Source organism: Phoxinus phoxinus (genome assembly GCF_949152265.1).
Source record: "Phoxinus phoxinus genome assembly, chromosome: 24".
NCBI classification, from domain to species: domain Eukaryota; kingdom Metazoa; phylum Chordata; class Actinopteri; order Cypriniformes; family Leuciscidae; genus Phoxinus; species Phoxinus phoxinus.
In genome coordinates, this window is record NC_136899.1 from 13,053,037 (window position 1) to 13,069,895 (window position 16,859).

The 16,859-nt window shown below is 35.8% G+C and overlaps 1 protein-coding gene and 1 long non-coding RNA gene across 3 annotated transcripts in view; one reads left to right on the forward strand and one right to left on the reverse strand.

The window, feature by feature from the left end:
• Window positions 1–10,552, forward strand: part of mtrr (5-methyltetrahydrofolate-homocysteine methyltransferase reductase) — a 26,582-nt gene extending 16,030 nt beyond the window's left edge. For both annotated transcript variants that reach the window (XM_079601680.1, XM_079601681.1), the window contains 3 exons: window positions 4,742–4,828; window positions 8,695–8,880; window positions 8,972–10,552. In XM_079601680.1, coding sequence (XP_079457806.1) covers window positions 4,742–4,828; window positions 8,695–8,880; window positions 8,972–9,116 — 418 coding nt within the window. In that variant the 3' untranslated portion in view covers window positions 9,117–10,552. The remainder of the gene's footprint in view (window positions 1–4,741; window positions 4,829–8,694; window positions 8,881–8,971) is intronic.
• Window positions 4,365–16,859, reverse strand: part of LOC306992593 — a 47,495-nt gene continuing 35,000 nt past the window's right edge. Inside the window, exon 5 of the long non-coding RNA XR_013796313.1 lies at window positions 4,365–5,164. This is a non-coding gene — a long non-coding RNA (uncharacterized lncRNA). The remainder of the gene's footprint in view (window positions 5,165–16,859) is intronic.

The window sequence follows — 16,859 nt, forward strand, 5'->3', positions numbered from 1 at the left end:
GGAGCTGGTCTGCATGGTGTTACAAAATGGAATCCAGGTTTTTCATATTGGTACCGGCCCCTCTGGGGCAGCATAAAGCTCCACTAAAGCTAGTTTATTGAAGCCCATTTCCAGATTGGATATTGAACTCCCAGATGCTAATGGCTCTACTGTGGACCCTCTGTTTGTTCAAATGCCAAACTCAGTTGAGCCAAGCTTTGAGCAGGTGGGCGTGACCAAAAGAAGCATCCAAAACGTTAACCCTGTCTCACAAAATATCATTTCCTGCAGAGTGGGACTGCAGGGAATCGATGTGACAGGCTGTGTTTGGTTATGTTTATTATTTAAATTTCAAATCAAAAGAATGCATAAAGTGATTACTCTCAATGAAGAACATTTCCCATGTATTGTCTGTTTCATTTACCGTTTAATTAGTGGCTGTAATTGTTTGTGTAAATGTATTTTAGGACATCTAGAAAGTATAGAATTTATTTCAGAGGCTGTATAAGGGGGTGTAGACAAACCACTCATTGCAAAATGAATGGAAGAAATCATTAATGCTCAGTTGGCAACCGTAGGAATTTAAGGGTCAGTTAACAAAGCCAGTTGCCTTTTTTGTATTTGCTCTAGTCTAGAATGTGTATGTGAATATAATTTTTGCCAGATTTTATTGCCGATTTTGTGTGGAAGGCCCATTCTTTTCTACATGATTTTGTGGAATAGCCTGCAACAGTGAGGTATTGAGTCACGGTTTTGACAAAGTTGCAAATGTGAGGTATAAAGTCACATTTGTGAGAAATAATCATGACTGAAGCATAAAGTCAGGATTTTGAGGAATATTCATACCTGTTAAGTATAAAGTTAAGATTTTGAGGTCTTAAATGTGAGGTATAAAGTGTCAGTTGTGAGAAATAGTTGTAATTGTGAAATCACAATTATGGCTGTCACTAACGATTATTTTGGTAATCGAGTAATCAGTCGATTATTTTTGACGATTAATCAATTATTATTATTATTATTTTTTTGTCATAAAAATAGACCTAACAGTAGACCACAGTAGCCTTTAAAATTAATAAAAATAATAACAAGGCAATAATAATTTAGTTAAAATAAAGTATCAAAAGCAAGTTCTCATATGGTTTTGAACAACACTGTTAAATACATAAGTTAATTATTTATATTATGTATATTACATTATGTACATTACGTATTATAGCAAATGCCTACAGAGGGTGCTAGTGCATTGTGATTGTTGTTGTTACAGCTCAAATCCTTATTTTATATTGGTCAAACATGTAATATTTGGCCACTTCTTGGTGATAGAAATACTACAGCCATTGTAATTTCTTGAACAAGAAAATGTGGACATCAAAACATGCAAAATCAGAGTGAGGCTTTAAACTTGTTTTGAAATTGTGATGAATAGTTTGAATATTTAGAATCATTTTGATGTATTCTGTGTTGGCGTAGGTTTATAAATGATTTACCTTTCTAATCTGCTCCAATAGCACACGTTGTGTTCCCATATGGACGTTATAAGCCAACCAATCTCTCAGCAGAGATTCAGTTTGAGACGCGCTCCGCACACGTAAAAGATAACATTTCATGCGGAGCAGCATTTACTGTGAACGAAGCCACTCTGAGACGCATGTAACCTACACACATGTAAATAAATATAGTGCATATATATTTAATGAATCGCAGTCTATGTGAATTCACAATAGCACTATGCTACATTATGATTTTTAAATGTTTTTTTAATACATTGTGCTGCTTTAGAAAATGGTCTAATAATGCGGTTCATGGATTCTCGTCCGTGGACTGCACCACTTTCGGTATTTTTCCAGTTAATCGGCATAGGTAAATTGCCATCGAGGATTTTTTTTTTTAAACGAGTTGCTTTTAATCAAGGAATCATGACAGTCCTAATCGCAATTGTGAGAAAGTCACAACTGTGAGCGAGGTATAAAATCACAATTTTGAGAAATGATTGCAGTGGTGAAGTATAGAGTCGTGATTTTAAATTAGCAATTTTCAGACGTTCGCAATTGTAAGGCGTAAAGTCACAATTGTTTGAATTATGTGAGGTATAATTTGGTCTTTCAGCATTCAAGTAGAAGTACTTATGTACTTTCCAACCAAGATGGCTGCCAACCAAGCACAACTGACTTGCTTCAAGGGACATGAGTTATTTGCAACTAATTTATAGGCATCATTTTGTTTATTGATGTTACACAACTTCTAAAACATCCATATACCTGGAGCATAAAAAGATGCATGTTTTATTTCATTAACATCAGTCAGTAAACAAACCATTAGTATTCTATTGACTGCCCGTTGCTCAACATGCCACTTAATTAAATGTAGATGCATCACAATAACAACTGTCTGACAGCACGACTCAAAAGTGAGTGTTTTGCTTTGCTTGCCAGTTGTTCATTCCATGTGATGGGTCACTGAGGCAAGGACATGAAATGAAAAAGAACAGATTGTAGATGTTTGAAGAGAAGCTCTGTTTTGTTTTCCTGTGGTCATCTCGTCCACACTGTGGCTCATTAGTAATCTAATCGCAATTAAACTGTAAGTTCAGCAGATGGGGAGAGCTTAGTGTCTGAAACTCTGCTCACTGCAGTGTTTTGAGTGATATCAGCATGATGAAGGGCATCTCACCCTGAAAGTCCTTTGGGTGTTTCTACATTCCACTTCTTTTAATATCTCTGAAACTTTCAGACCTATTTCTGAATGCTTTATTTAGGTTGGCTGAGATGGCTAAAGGAGTAGTAGACACTGGAGTTTGCTTCTAGCCTGTGTAATGCGTCTCTAACAGATCTCTTCCTCTATTATGTTGGAGTAAAGATGCAGTGGAGTAGACAGTGTGCTGTTTTTTTTTTCCAGGGCCCGAAGACCGTTTAGATTGTGTTTGTGCGACGCCTTCTCTTTTATCTCTTTGGAGAAGTCTGTCAACCTTTAGCAGGTGCAGTGTACAGATAGTGCCTGGTACCTGTATGTCACCTTAGTGTAGGGAATTCTGGGAACACAGCCAGATCTTTTGGAGGACTTGCTCTTAAAGAACCCATCCAGATAAATATCAACGTCCTCTCTCTACAAAGAGTGACTTTGTGTTTTTGTGGTAACACCGCAGTTAAAGGAGAACTCCGGGCAATTTTTAAGTTAATCTTGATCATCATACCTTTTGTGAATACTGTCTATAGAAAAAAAAAAGAACCGGATTGGTGCTTGTAACACGGAGCTGCTACCGCTAATGCCCAGAGCTCCCACTCAGCTAAAACGGCAGTTATGGGGGCATATTCATAAAGTGTTTTTGTGCCTCTTAACAGACACAAAATGCAATTTAAATGTCTGTCCAACATGAACAGGGTCCTTACATGACAACAAGATGCTTTTAGCAACTTGGCCATTGTTTAAATTCACCTAAATAGTGTTTTAGACGGCTAGCTGTAGTCTCGCGCTGAAGTCCCGTGGGAACTCCCGTTGTAGCCGGGAAAAGGTATTGTTGACTGAAGAGTGTGAGGCTAGTTCTTCGTCTGTATACTCGGGTTTGAATAAATAAGGACGACCATCAAACTCAAAAGCCTCTCCGATGTGTTCAAAATCTTCTATATTCTCCATAGTTAGATTACGAACCATTTCTTCTTCATTTGTGAGCAACTCCGATCATCACTCTTCACACACACGACGCTCCTCCCACCTGCACACTTCCTATTTACCTTTTTCCGGCTACAACGGGAGTTCCCACGGGACTTCAGTGCGAGACTACAGCTAGCCGTCTAAAACACTATTTAGGTGAATTTAAACAATGGCATCGTGAAACTATGAATTGGATGAAAAAAATACAGAAGATTATTAAATTTGTAATAAGCGATCAGTCAGGTAAATTAATTGACTAATATTTGACAATTTTGAGATTATCAGCAGCATTTCCTTGTCCTTATTTAATTTTTAAAACATACTGACTGTCTATGAATAATAAACATGTTGGCATAATGAGGGTCCCTACATGCAAACCAAAGCATTGAGAACTTTGTAAGTGTATAGACAGTTAAATAAGAAGATACTTTATAAAGACAGTACACTTTGCGTATACAGGCAGGAGCCATCTTTGGAAAACAGTCTCGACCAGTCGAACCACGAACGCCGTGCTAAGTGAGCTGGTCGATTGGCTCAATAGCATAGACTGTAGGGGACTGTTTTCCAAAGATGGCTCCTGCCTGTATACGCGAAGTGTACGGTCTTTATAAAGTATCTTCTTATTAAACTGTCTGCACACTTACAAAGTTCTCAATGCTTCTTTAATGCAAAGATTGCATATTTTGACACAACCCTTTATATTTGCTTATATACATTAATAACTCACCATTTTATTTAATACATTTAATTTAAATAAGAACATTTGACCATTTGCACATATTACCGTGAAGCATAAACACATAAATATGCATGTGAGCATTAGAGAGCAGCCTCCTGTCAGTCAGACAGCCCTTGGCTACTGAATTGAGTATGCACTCGGTATTATTAAACCTACAGAAAGGCTTCTATTGCTTTATTTATTTTAGTATTGATTTGGCAAAGTTTAGGTCATTTTGACTTCCTTAATTGCCATTATTTTGGCCATTGGTCATCCAGTTCTATAGATATCATCAGCATGAAAAACCAAGTCATTTTAAATAGGCTATTTTATAATAGACACTTAATTTTATAGAGACATCATATTCAATTTTGCAATACTGTTTTGACCTGACAGAGAGAAAGAACATGAGACGAACCAGGATGCAACTTTTGGAGAGACGTGGCTCTTTTTTGGATGTCGCCACAAAGACTTTCTTTTCAGGTGAGTGTATTTGCAAGTTTCTTAATCTGTTGTCTGTCTTATTTTCCAGAATAAACTTCAAAACAGCCTTAAAGGGACCGTTCAACCAAAAATGAAATTTCTGTCAATTACTCACCCTCGTGTCGTAAGACTTTCGTTTATCTTCGAAACACAAATGAAGATCTTTTTTCCTTCCTGTTCCTCCATTGACAGCTACGCAACTACCACTTTGACGCTTCAAAAAGTTCATAAAGCGATCACAAAACGAATCCACATGAATTGTGCGGTGTAGTCCAAATCCAAATTTTCTGAGAGACACGATCCAGGGTTCCCATGGGTCCTTGAAAGTTTGTGAATCTGAAAAAAAAAAAAAAAAAAAGGTTCTGGATAGTTTTTGAAAATAAACATACATAGATACAGATCCTTAAGTGCTTTAATTGATTTTGTGCAAGACGTTTTCTGAAGAAAAAAAAAATCCATATTATTCCCTCCGGTCCGCTAATGTTATTTCGCTAACACTCCGTGGCCTATGCATACTAGCTTGCTTGATTTACGTTAGTTACGTGCATTTACTTGGTACGTTGTGTTTCCCATGTGAGGTACTTTGTGTTGGACGTTGCCATGACGTTCACGCGCACACAAAACTACTACGATGGTATCTCAACGTTTGTTGTTGGGCACAAAAAATATGTCCCCACATTTAAGGGATAGTTCACCTAAAAATGAAAATTCTGTCAGTAATTACTCACCCTCATGTTGTTCCAACCCCGTAAGACTTTCGTTCATCTGGGCCGGCAGATGCAATTACCTAGCAGCATGAAGGAGTGAGCCAGCTCTCAGATTTCATCAAAAAAATTAATTTGTGTTCCGAAGATGAACGAAAGTCTTACGGGGTTGGAACAACATGAGGGTGAGTAATTACTGACAGAATTACAATTTTTGGGTGAACTAACCCTTTAAAATCCTTGAATTTGAGGGTATTGGACCTGGAAAGTCCTTGAATTTGAAGTTAACCAAGGTGTGGGAACCCTGACGATCGCTTTAATGATGAAAAGATTGAATTTAGGATTTTATTCACATAAACATTCATCAACTCAACTGAGGTTCATTCTAGTGAACGCAGCACGTTTGAGTTTCAGCAAGAACCAGTGAGGTTCGCTCTCGTGTTGAACGACATGAGGACGAGTAATTGAGATAATTTTCATTTTTATGTGAACTATCCCTTGTGTAGTTGTAATGTACTTAAAGCAATTGTTTATTATTAGAGTGGCGTCCAAAAAAAATCTTGAACTTAATTTTTACCCTATTGCCAACTTATCGTATATTTTGTTAGTTGTATGCTAAAGATACAACACCAAAAAAACCAGGCTAAGAATACTTTTCATTTAATTTTAAGATATTCTCTAAAAAGCATATTTTCTGATGCAGGTTTGTTTCCCAGGTAAAGTTATTTTGTTTTATGTATGTTTAGATATTTTTCACTGAAAAACAAGAATAAATTTAGATTTAGAAAATGAATTGCAGTGCAGACAGACACACAACAATTCTTCCACCCTGCCCCCTTTGCAACCTGAGAGTATTTTTCACTCGATCTGCCAGCTTTACACAGGATCTTGGCGTCTTGTCTCCTCTTGGTTGCTATCAGCCAGAGGCTCCTGTTGCACTGTCCTTGAGAGTAATGATTGGGAAAGCAATGAAATTAAAGTGCTCCCTCTGAGAGTATGGGCCATATGATACGAGACATTATATAAGATGATTGGGGTCTGGCTGTCCCATAGGCACACAGTCATAATTCACACGCAAGGTCCTGAGTAATGACATTGGTGCCTGGATTGGTGAGTATTAAGCGTGTGTTGTGACCGAGGGGCGGCACACAGCGTTGTATCTGCGCTTGGCTCTACTTGACACAAGAGCTAATAAAAACAAGATTCAAAGTCAAGGTCCTGACACGCCATTTCAATCTATCTTTGCCTTCACTGCTCCTGAACATCAAAGGATTGTTTAACATTTCTTATTCATGTTTGTCCGCACTCTGGTTTCATTTATCATTTTTTTCCCCCTCTGCATTGATTAAGCCAATCAATGAAATGAGTTTTGTGTTGTTCAGTGTAACACCCTCATTGTCTGCTATGCTTTAATGAGCAAAGTAGAAAGTGCCAGTGGCATTTGAGATGAGAAAGTGACTGAACCTGGCTTGCAAAACTCAGCACTCACTGAAACACAAAAAGCAAACAGGCTGGCCATCAGGCATTCTGCTAAAGAAAACAAGGCGTCTGCAATCAATTCTAATCAAACATGATACTTATATGAGTGTTAAAAGGGTGAAATCAGCTTCAATCGTTGTTGTTGAAACAAAGAACACTTGTCTTAGCCCCTCCATCACCAATGAGTCTCTGTTTTTATGGATTTGGATTACATGAGGAGGGGTAGCGGGTGGCTTAGATTCTGTAAAAAGGACAAAGGATCACTCAAGTCTGTTTTTAAAAACAACAACTAAAACATTCAATATCTGTGACCAGAAAGTCAGCTCGCCTGGACCAGTTTAGATGGATGTGGCTCCCAGATGGACCAAGTAATCAATACATATGCACTCAAAAACTTAAAAAAAACATGTCATTAACAAACAGGTATTTTTATTGTACAAGTAGTTTCATAAGTTAGATGGTGAATTCTCGGCTTTGCTTAGTTAACCTGCAGTAATCATATAGTTTGTATTATGCAGTTTTCTTACAGAATATATATAAATATATACAAAGATTTCTATTAAAAAAATTGTTCATTTGAACTTTCTATTCATCAAAGAACCCTGATTAAATGTATTGTGTGTATTACTGTTTCTACAAAAATATTAAACAAAAAAGTAATAGCACATTGAGTTAAGTTGTGCTAAGTCACTGAAGTCGAGATTTTCTTTAGAAGCTTTAAAAAAAGATGTTCTTTTGCATTCAGATCATTGGAAACTGTTTAAGTGGTGATATTTAGAGTACGTGCCAATACTCAGGTTTTTGTGATCATTTAAACATGGCTATTTTTCAGATGTGTGCAAACGCTTGCTTCATCCATCTGTTTAAATTTCACTCAATCATTCTCTTTTTCTCTTTAGCTTTGCTGGAAATATATAGTAAATGCCTGAAAAGTTGAAAACAACTATTTTTTGCTATAGTTCACCCAAGAAAAAAGTTAAAATGCTCAAGGTCAACTGGCTGACTCGATTATCTGGTCACAATGGTTATGACTTGGTAAATTAAGAAGACGTGGTAGTGAAGTCCACATTTATTATACTTTTATTGTGCTTCTGACTTCTTTTTGAAGCTTAAAGGCTCCAGTCACCATTTATTGTAATTAAATGGAAAAAAATGACCAGTACAAAATGTCTCCTTTTGTGTAGAGCGAGTAAATAATGACACAATATAAATTTTTGGATGAACTATTCTTTTAAGGCAATTAAAAAATTCAAAGTGCCTGGCTTTGGCAAGTGAACATTCGAGGTAACAGACAAGAAAAGCAATCAATTGGAAAAGAGGCTCAAACCTTGAGCTTGACCCTGTCCGTTAACTTCACATTTTTCCATCTCTCATTTTGGTTGAAATAGCACCCAAACATTTATTCAGAGCTGAAATAAAAGCTGTTACAGAAACGATTTACAACAGAAGCCTTGAGGTTTTATAAACTTTCTTGCCAGATGGATGAGGGAGATGAAAAGTTGAGTTTCAAATGCTACACTAATGAGCTCCATTGTTGTTACTTAACCACTGCAAAATCTGAGAATCTAATTTGCCATTTGTATGTTTTAATGCACAAGTTTATCTTAACCACCGCAAAAACAACCACTGACTGATGAAAAACAGTGAAACACGGTAATAAGCACATTACTGCCTTTTTTCCAGAGAGGAGTTGGAGAGATTTGTGCATAATGGAACCCTGAGCCATCTGATCGTGTGCTTCTCCAGAGATGAGCCCGATGCAGCGGGAACCGTTAACAGACCAACATATGTCCAGCATAACTTGCTTCTCCATGCTAAAAATATTGCCAGCATCCTCCTTAAAGACAAAGGCAGTCTTTATGTCTGTGGGTGGGTACAAAATACCATTGTTTACCATTTATTATTGTGGACTGCCACATTTTGTTCACTAGGAATTAAACTATATCTCACGATTTTACAGGGATGCTAAGAACATGGCAAAAGATGTGAATGACACACTACTGGAGATCATAGGAAAGGAACTTCAACTCGATAAACTGGATGCTATGAAGATAGTAGCAGGACTTCGTGAGGAGAAGCGATATCTACAGGACATCTGGAGCTAAGAAAGAACACATAGGTCAGGTTGATTGGGACACTTTTTCCCAGTCATCTCAATGGCAAAAAGTGTCCCAATCAACCTATAGTACACAATTGCATCTTATTCACAGACAGATGTGCAAGCTACTTTTTGGCCATTTCAATTCAAATATGCACCACAGCTGCCATTGAATGATAGCTGAACTCATTAACAAACTGCTTTTCAACTGCCTTCAGTCTCAAGGCTTTTAAAAGCTTTTAGAGAATAATCTGAGGGTGCGGTGAAACGCTTAGATTAGATGGGTTTGGTCAAAACGGTTTAACTGTGCCTTTTATGCAATTAATAAAGAGAAGCCCCGCATAACCGTTTCATTCTTTGAGAACCATTTGTGTTGGGTTTAGATACAGCTCAGGTAAAATATGCATAATGCATCAGACTCCGAAGAGAGGAGGACGCTAGACACGAGAAACCAAAACATGACAGACTGGATGGGAAAACTGTCAGAAACTGCCAAATCCAGGATCATCTGCAGCATTTCTGTATTTTCCAATTCCAACTGTTTTTTGTTGTTGTTTTTTTTAAGATTAGAGAGTATAGCATCATCAATTTTCTTCCCAACAAACATTTTGCTATTTAGGTTTGAAATTCATCTCAGGTATCCACAGCATGTATACCAGTCCACAGAGTTGGTGAATCTAATGTTGCTCTATATTTTTTCGAATCTGCCAGGGTTAGAAAACGTGTTAATTGTCTATATCACAATATCTGTCTTTAAGTAGACAAAAATAAAATGCGTATCCAAAAAATGTGATCTAGTATTTTGGTATTAATGTCACCATGAAATCAAAATTGACAAAAAAATATATATTTTACAGAATTTAGCAGTTTATTATAAATGATTTATCCCTGCAAATCTTATTTTTATTTATGTGCATTTGTAATTAATCAAAAACGATAACCTCCCCTCCCCTCTAAATGACGTCTGTTCTCTTCATGACGTGTGTCTCGGTGAAAGGTGGGACTAAATATCTTCCACAACTGATTAAAACTGCCATTCAGATCTGCCTCCATTTAGGGGCGGTTTACACGACTGTTTTCAAACTATTTATGTGGGTTTAAAAGTGCAAGTTTTTGAAAAATATACCGTTATTGACTATACGCAAATTTGTGAAAACAATGACGTCATGCGCATACGTATTATGTATTTAGTCTATAGGCTCGTAGTGTTTCTTTAGTGACATCGCCAACTACTGGCCTGGCAGCAGAATACAGCTTTTTTTAAATAGTTTTTGCGGATTCATGTGAATGGAGATCATTTTGACAAGATTGTTGTTTGTCCTCAATCACAAAGCAAAACTTTTCCGTTTTTAGTACCGGTACATTATTGCCATGTAAATGTAAAACGCCCAACTTCCTATGCTCTGATCAATTCCCAAAGGATGAAATTACAGCTTTGGATAGAAAAAAGAAAGAAAATAAAAAGACGAGTGTGCAAATGATTTGGTGAAAAGCAAAGAACAGCACAGCAATGTCTTTCAACAAAACTAGAGAGGCAGTGTGTGTGTGTGTATGCACTGTATGTAGAGTAGCGGCCACTGGGCTATAATAATATTAATAAATCTAACCTATGTGACGTGGTTGTGTATGATTAGGCAATAGGGAACAACCTATGCACTGGTCAAAATCGGGCTGACTCCCCAAATTTTTTAAACATGTTTAAAAATTATCAGGAGGTTGGGAGGTGATCGTACAGTACTGGACCCTGCTCGTAATTCCTCACACAATGTGAGCCGCGACCATACAAGCATCAACGATTTCCACGCGACTTCTCCTCATACCTGTACGACAGCTCGTACGACAGCAAAAATCTTACCATGTTCGATGACACGTTAAGCTATGTTAAGCATACTAGCTTTACATATAATTTTTAAGTCCTGTTTCAGTTTTCTTTCTGTACTCCCTAGTTTGATGCCATTAATCATTTTTATGACCTTTCTTTACATACGTCTCAGACCACTTTTGTCTCAAGTGTTATTGCGTAAAGAACAGACTTAAGAGTTTTCTGTCTGTGTTGCTGATATCTGGTAAACACTGATTGTGCAGGAGGACTCTTGAAGGCGACGACTCGCGTCAACACTCCGGAGGGTCAGCAGGCTAATGAGACAGTGTAATCATGGAAGAATAATTACAGAATCCATCACCTCATGAGGTTATGAAGTTATGAACACAACCCCTTTAGGACCGGTTGTGAATTTAGGGATCCAATGGATTTGAAATGTTGTTTTAGAGCGGGAAGAGGGTTTCCAAGCTTTTAGACTGAACAGCGATGAGTTACGATGGTGCTGTGATTTGGGACGGTCATGAATTTATAAGTGTGGCACTTAAAATTTAAAACAAGCACTTGAAATTTTATGGGAACAATCAAATTGCACTGAAGCAGTGAATGATGTTTTTACACAGAAAAAAAATACAAACAAATGTATGGTGATTATCAGAGGCAGGCGGAGTACATAAATCAAGTACTTGAGTTTAAGTAGATAAAATATTACTCTGGTAAAAGTACTCATTTTCAGTTTTACTTGAGTAAAGGTGCAAAGTACGGTACTTCATTTTAATGTACCTAAGTATTTAAAAAAAACTGATAGATTACTGATACTGATAGATTAACCATGTTTATTAGTTATTGTAGCAAGCAGTCGGACTAGCCATTGGTCAGCACTAATAAGATTAGTGCAGACATTTAATATATATTGATCTGAAAATAAGCAAACATTTTATTCTATTACTAAAACTTGGTACTATACGGAATCAAAACATCTATTTAAGTTACTGATAATTCAAGTGTACAAACAAGTGAAATAATATACCATAGTATTTTAAAAAATTAGAAAATAAATTTGTGTAGCTAAATATGTGGCTACAAATACAATATAATGAGAAGACGTCACATGGGGCAAAAATGCCAGTGAAACTGCTAGAGCAGCAGGGAAGATGCATGGATATTAATTTGCATTATTTTAAAATCGCCGTACAGACGTTGACACAAAGTGTGCACATTCAAGCATTTCAGTGGGCTTAAACAGCTTGCCCTTTTACAGCAGATTTACTTCACAAATAACTGACAGTTGTGACCTAAATGTGTTTTCATTTACAACAATCAATACTAAAATTAGGCATTAGCAACTTAATTCAGTCGTGCACACATTCAAGCTCTGATAATATCCTGTTTCTTAGCTCATTTGAATCAATAACAGCTGCAATCGGATCAGTCCGATTCACAAATTAATTGTTCAGTGTGATTTGTGAACCAATTTAACAGATTCATTGGAAAGAATCAACTCGTTCATGAATCAGACATCGCTCTTGATTGAATCTTCAGTTTGAAATAACTAGGAACTTAGCTTAGTGAAGTAAAAAGTACAATATAATGCAATGAAGTAAAAGTTTCCCAAAATAAAAATACTCTGATAAAAGTACAGATACTTAAAAATGTACTTAAGTACAGTAAAGAAATAAAAATACGTATTTACTGTCCTTCACTGGTAATCATGTTTATAAAAGGAAAATCTGCTCTGCCGACAAGATCCCAATTGCACTGTATATACACATTTGTTTTTTAAAACTGCGATACATTTGTTATGTTTTTTTTTTTTGTCCATACACTGAAAGTCAATGGGGCCAGTGTTGACTTTACTGTATAGATTTAAAAAAACAGTTTAAAACTTATTCAAAATATCTTCTTTTATGATCCACGGAAGAAATAAAGTCATACAGGTTTGGAACGAGTTAATGACAGAATTTTCATTTTTGTGTGATCTATTTCTTTAACTTTGTAAACAGCATTCTTGTACAAACACTGTAAAAAAAAAAAAAAAAAAAATCCTCTGTGAAGTTTGATTTAGCTGACCCTGTTAAAAACTGACAAAGCCAAAGGAGCGAGGGGATATTGAATCATCAGATTTTTGTCTTTTTTTAATTTCCTTCTTTTCTATCCCATGAGCCTCTCTGCTTGTTTACGAGTATTATTTGCATCTGTACTGGGGAATAGCTCAGGACAGTGCTGCAAGGCACATAAATGAATCCCGTAATGAACGTGCTGCATTAATGATGGGTTTACTTCTAAATTAGATGCTCTTAATTAAAACGGTTCAAGGTGCCTTTATGACTGGGGTGCATAGAAGTGAAATGGTAATCTGAATAAATCACGAAGGCCACAAACTTGCATCGTGCTGGTGGATATGATAGATCTCTCTGTTAAGAATGGCTTAAATGAAGCAGAAAGTTGTGTGCTAGAGGTAATGATTATCATTAGAGGAGCCTCTGCTTCAGCCCACCACAGTTTCTACGTCCATGTCCATGATAGTTGACCGTTTCTGGGAAATTATAATGTTAGGTTTGACATTTTATCACCACTGTAAGTAGAAGGATAATGACATTATCAAGTCTGCCAAGAGTTGAAGAGGGTTTTTAATGATCTCTATAGACCTATAGAAAACTAATTTCAGTAGAGATTTCTCAGTTGTAGGTTACTCAATAATTATAACTATTATTGTGCAATAAAAAAAAAAAAGGTCAAATACTCCACTAAGAATAGCCTCTAATTTTACAAAGAAAAGGGCTGCAGCTCACCTGTTAATTACCAGTTATTAATCAGATCATCTTACACAGAAAAAAATAATTAATTATTATTTTTTGTTTTCCAGTAAAATCTTGTTTTTATGACATAAAATATGAATATATTATTATTAATAAATAGGAGTGTTTTATATGGGTATAGGGTATATCTGGAAAAAATATTTTAATGCATTATTTTAAGCGTAAAATTAATATAATTCGAATGAGGTTTATTTTTAAAACAAGTGTTAAGAAAAATAAATATTCTCTTAAATCAAGTCTGAACACGTCAATCGTGTTTTTTAAATGGTGTTTAGATGAATTTACTTGAAAACGAGACAAAATACTGAAAAAGAAATGGATTTTGCCACATAACCTTAATAAATGAATGGCGTTCGCTTTCACTGTTGATATCCATGGATAGTTTACTCCATTTCATGAGAAACAGTTTACTATGTGAATGTGACATTTTCCAGCAGATTGATTCTTTTTAAGTCCAGAACACTAACATAAAAAACCTAACCAACTGGTTAAAGTTGCTCATCAAAAGCAAATAGCTTGAAAGCAAACATGAGTCCGGAGCATTTTTAAAATAAAATCTCAGTAGATGAAATGTACAGCACATCCATCTCAGGTATTGCAGTGTAAAAAGGGCGATAGGGGAGTCAATTAGTCCTCATAATTACTAAAAGGCCTTCAGTACAAAGCTAATTGATTTTCCATTTAATGAGTGCAGCGGTAATGACCCTGAAATGGTGGTTGTAGGCTTCATATAAAGAAACCAAGAGGACAGAATGTTTTTGAGGGGGTTTGGGTTAATGCTGTCATCATTTGTCTCCTGTTAAATCAGTTTTTTTTTCACTGAGGAGAGAGGTATTTGATCATCCAGTTAGTTATTGTACACTAACTATTGAAATTTTTATAGGGAAAATCTATAATTTTGTGGGAACCGGTTGAGCGTGACAGTTTTAGGAGTAATTGGTTTTACTCTAGTACTCTAAAAATAAAAAGTCATTTAAAAAAAACGAGTGAATGAGTTTGGAATACACAAAAGCCTTTTTGTGGTGGTGTTTATTTTAATCTGACTTTTAGGGCTGTTGAGTAAAACAGATTTTTCTTACTTAAAATATCATTTGGAATCTCAAGGTAGGTCATGTCACATAAATAAATGCACTTGTGATACACTCTCCGTCTTTCTAATGCTGTAACCTAATTTTCACTTGATACATGTGAATTGTTTTAGTCAAGCCTAAAAACAGAACACATTTATTGAAGTAAAACCAGAGCTGGGGCAACAACGTGCACAAATAACTGGGTTTATTGATGTTAGAAAGCTAAGTAGTTATTAGTTCAAGTTTTAGGACACATACAATTGCATCTTATTGACCCAGCTTTTAAATCTTAAAACCGAATGCATGATAAAAATATGAATTATTCTTATATATTGATAATCTCAAAGAGCGAAGTAATACCATATCAATATTTATTGTGTTTATAGACACTGCCATTTGGGGTCAGTACGATTTTTAAAATTATTTTTAATGTTTTAAAAGTCTCAAGCTCAAGACTGCATTTAATTTGATAATATTAAATTATCTGATATTAAAATAACTTAAGTTATATTAAATGATCCTTCAGAAATCACTCTTAATATGCTGATTTGCTGCTCAAGAAACATTTTTTTTATGATTACCAATGTTGAAAACAGTCCACAGTATTTTTGTGGAAAGTAGGGCTGTAGTCAAACTCTTTGTCGAGTCCAAGTCCAAAGAGGTTAGAGTCCGAGTCAAGACCAAGTCCAGGACAGGGGGAAAAAAAAGTATTATGCATGACATTATCAAGACAATCATTTTGGGTTATTATTTGTTGCCCTAAAAGCAAAAACAGTGTCACAACACCCAGGATTTTTAGACATTCCCTTGATATCATACAATCTTCTAAGGAAACAGAATGATGACATATGGTGATATGATATACCTCATAGCAGTGTTAGAACTGATATACAAACACCAACCCACTACTATTACCACTGCTACTGAGCATTTGAGGAACTAAATGACAATATAGCTTCACTCCAGTCAAATATATCTAAATAACTTTTATTTTTGACGGGTTTCTGACATAGACTGTAAAAAAAATTGGTTTCTGAGCGTATCTGACGATGAAATGCTGAAAATGAACGTGTACTTGACAATGTGTAGTACATGAACCTGCGGCCCTCATTTGCTGAGACTCACTGAACAATCAGACTTTGGTAGCAGTCTTTAATATTCACAGTCACAAATCCATATAGCAATTTGATATGATCGGCAGTGAATAGACAGGTCTGTTATTTCAGCTGTGCGCCGGTATTGCAGTAGCAAATAGTAGAAAATAAATCACACAAGCGCAGGTCGTAGGCTACTTGTCAATGATAATCTGCGGAAATCTGCTGGTGCATACAACTATAATACGTTACTGGGAACATAATAAAAACACCTGGACTAGGTCGAGACCAAAAGCCATATTTGGCAAGACCAGTGGCTGAGACGAAGACAAGTCTGAGTCCGAATAGCCTACCAGCGAGTCCGAGAGACTATAGAAAAACGGTCTCGAGTCCGGACTCGAGTACTACAGCCCTAGTGGAAACCATGATACTTTTTTTTAGGATTCCTTGATGAACAAAGTTAAATATAAATATTTTGTATTATATATCTATCTTTAATGTCACTTATGGTAAATGTAATATATCCTTGATGAATTAATTTATCAAGGAAAAATGTATTTAATATTTTAATATGCATTTTTAATATGTTATAATATTATTTATAATACAACACAAAATTCTGCCCTTGAGACAAATAAAGTTGTCAAGGATTTGTGTACTTGTTCAGCTTGTGCACAGGATATTTGCATTGTATAATTTCCAAGCTGAATTTTTTTTTATCAATTATGCAAAAAATGAGAAAACATTCTTTCATTGCCTGTATTTAGGATGCTCTATGAAATTATCTTTATCAAGATGAATTTGGCTACTTTATAAAAAAAAAAAAAAAAGGATTAATTTCCACCATCATCATTTACACTAATCCCATTAAACAATAGTAATTTGAGATGTGGTAAAACAAATATTTATAATTATTTGCGTTTGTATTTTTGAAGCTAAAATATAAAA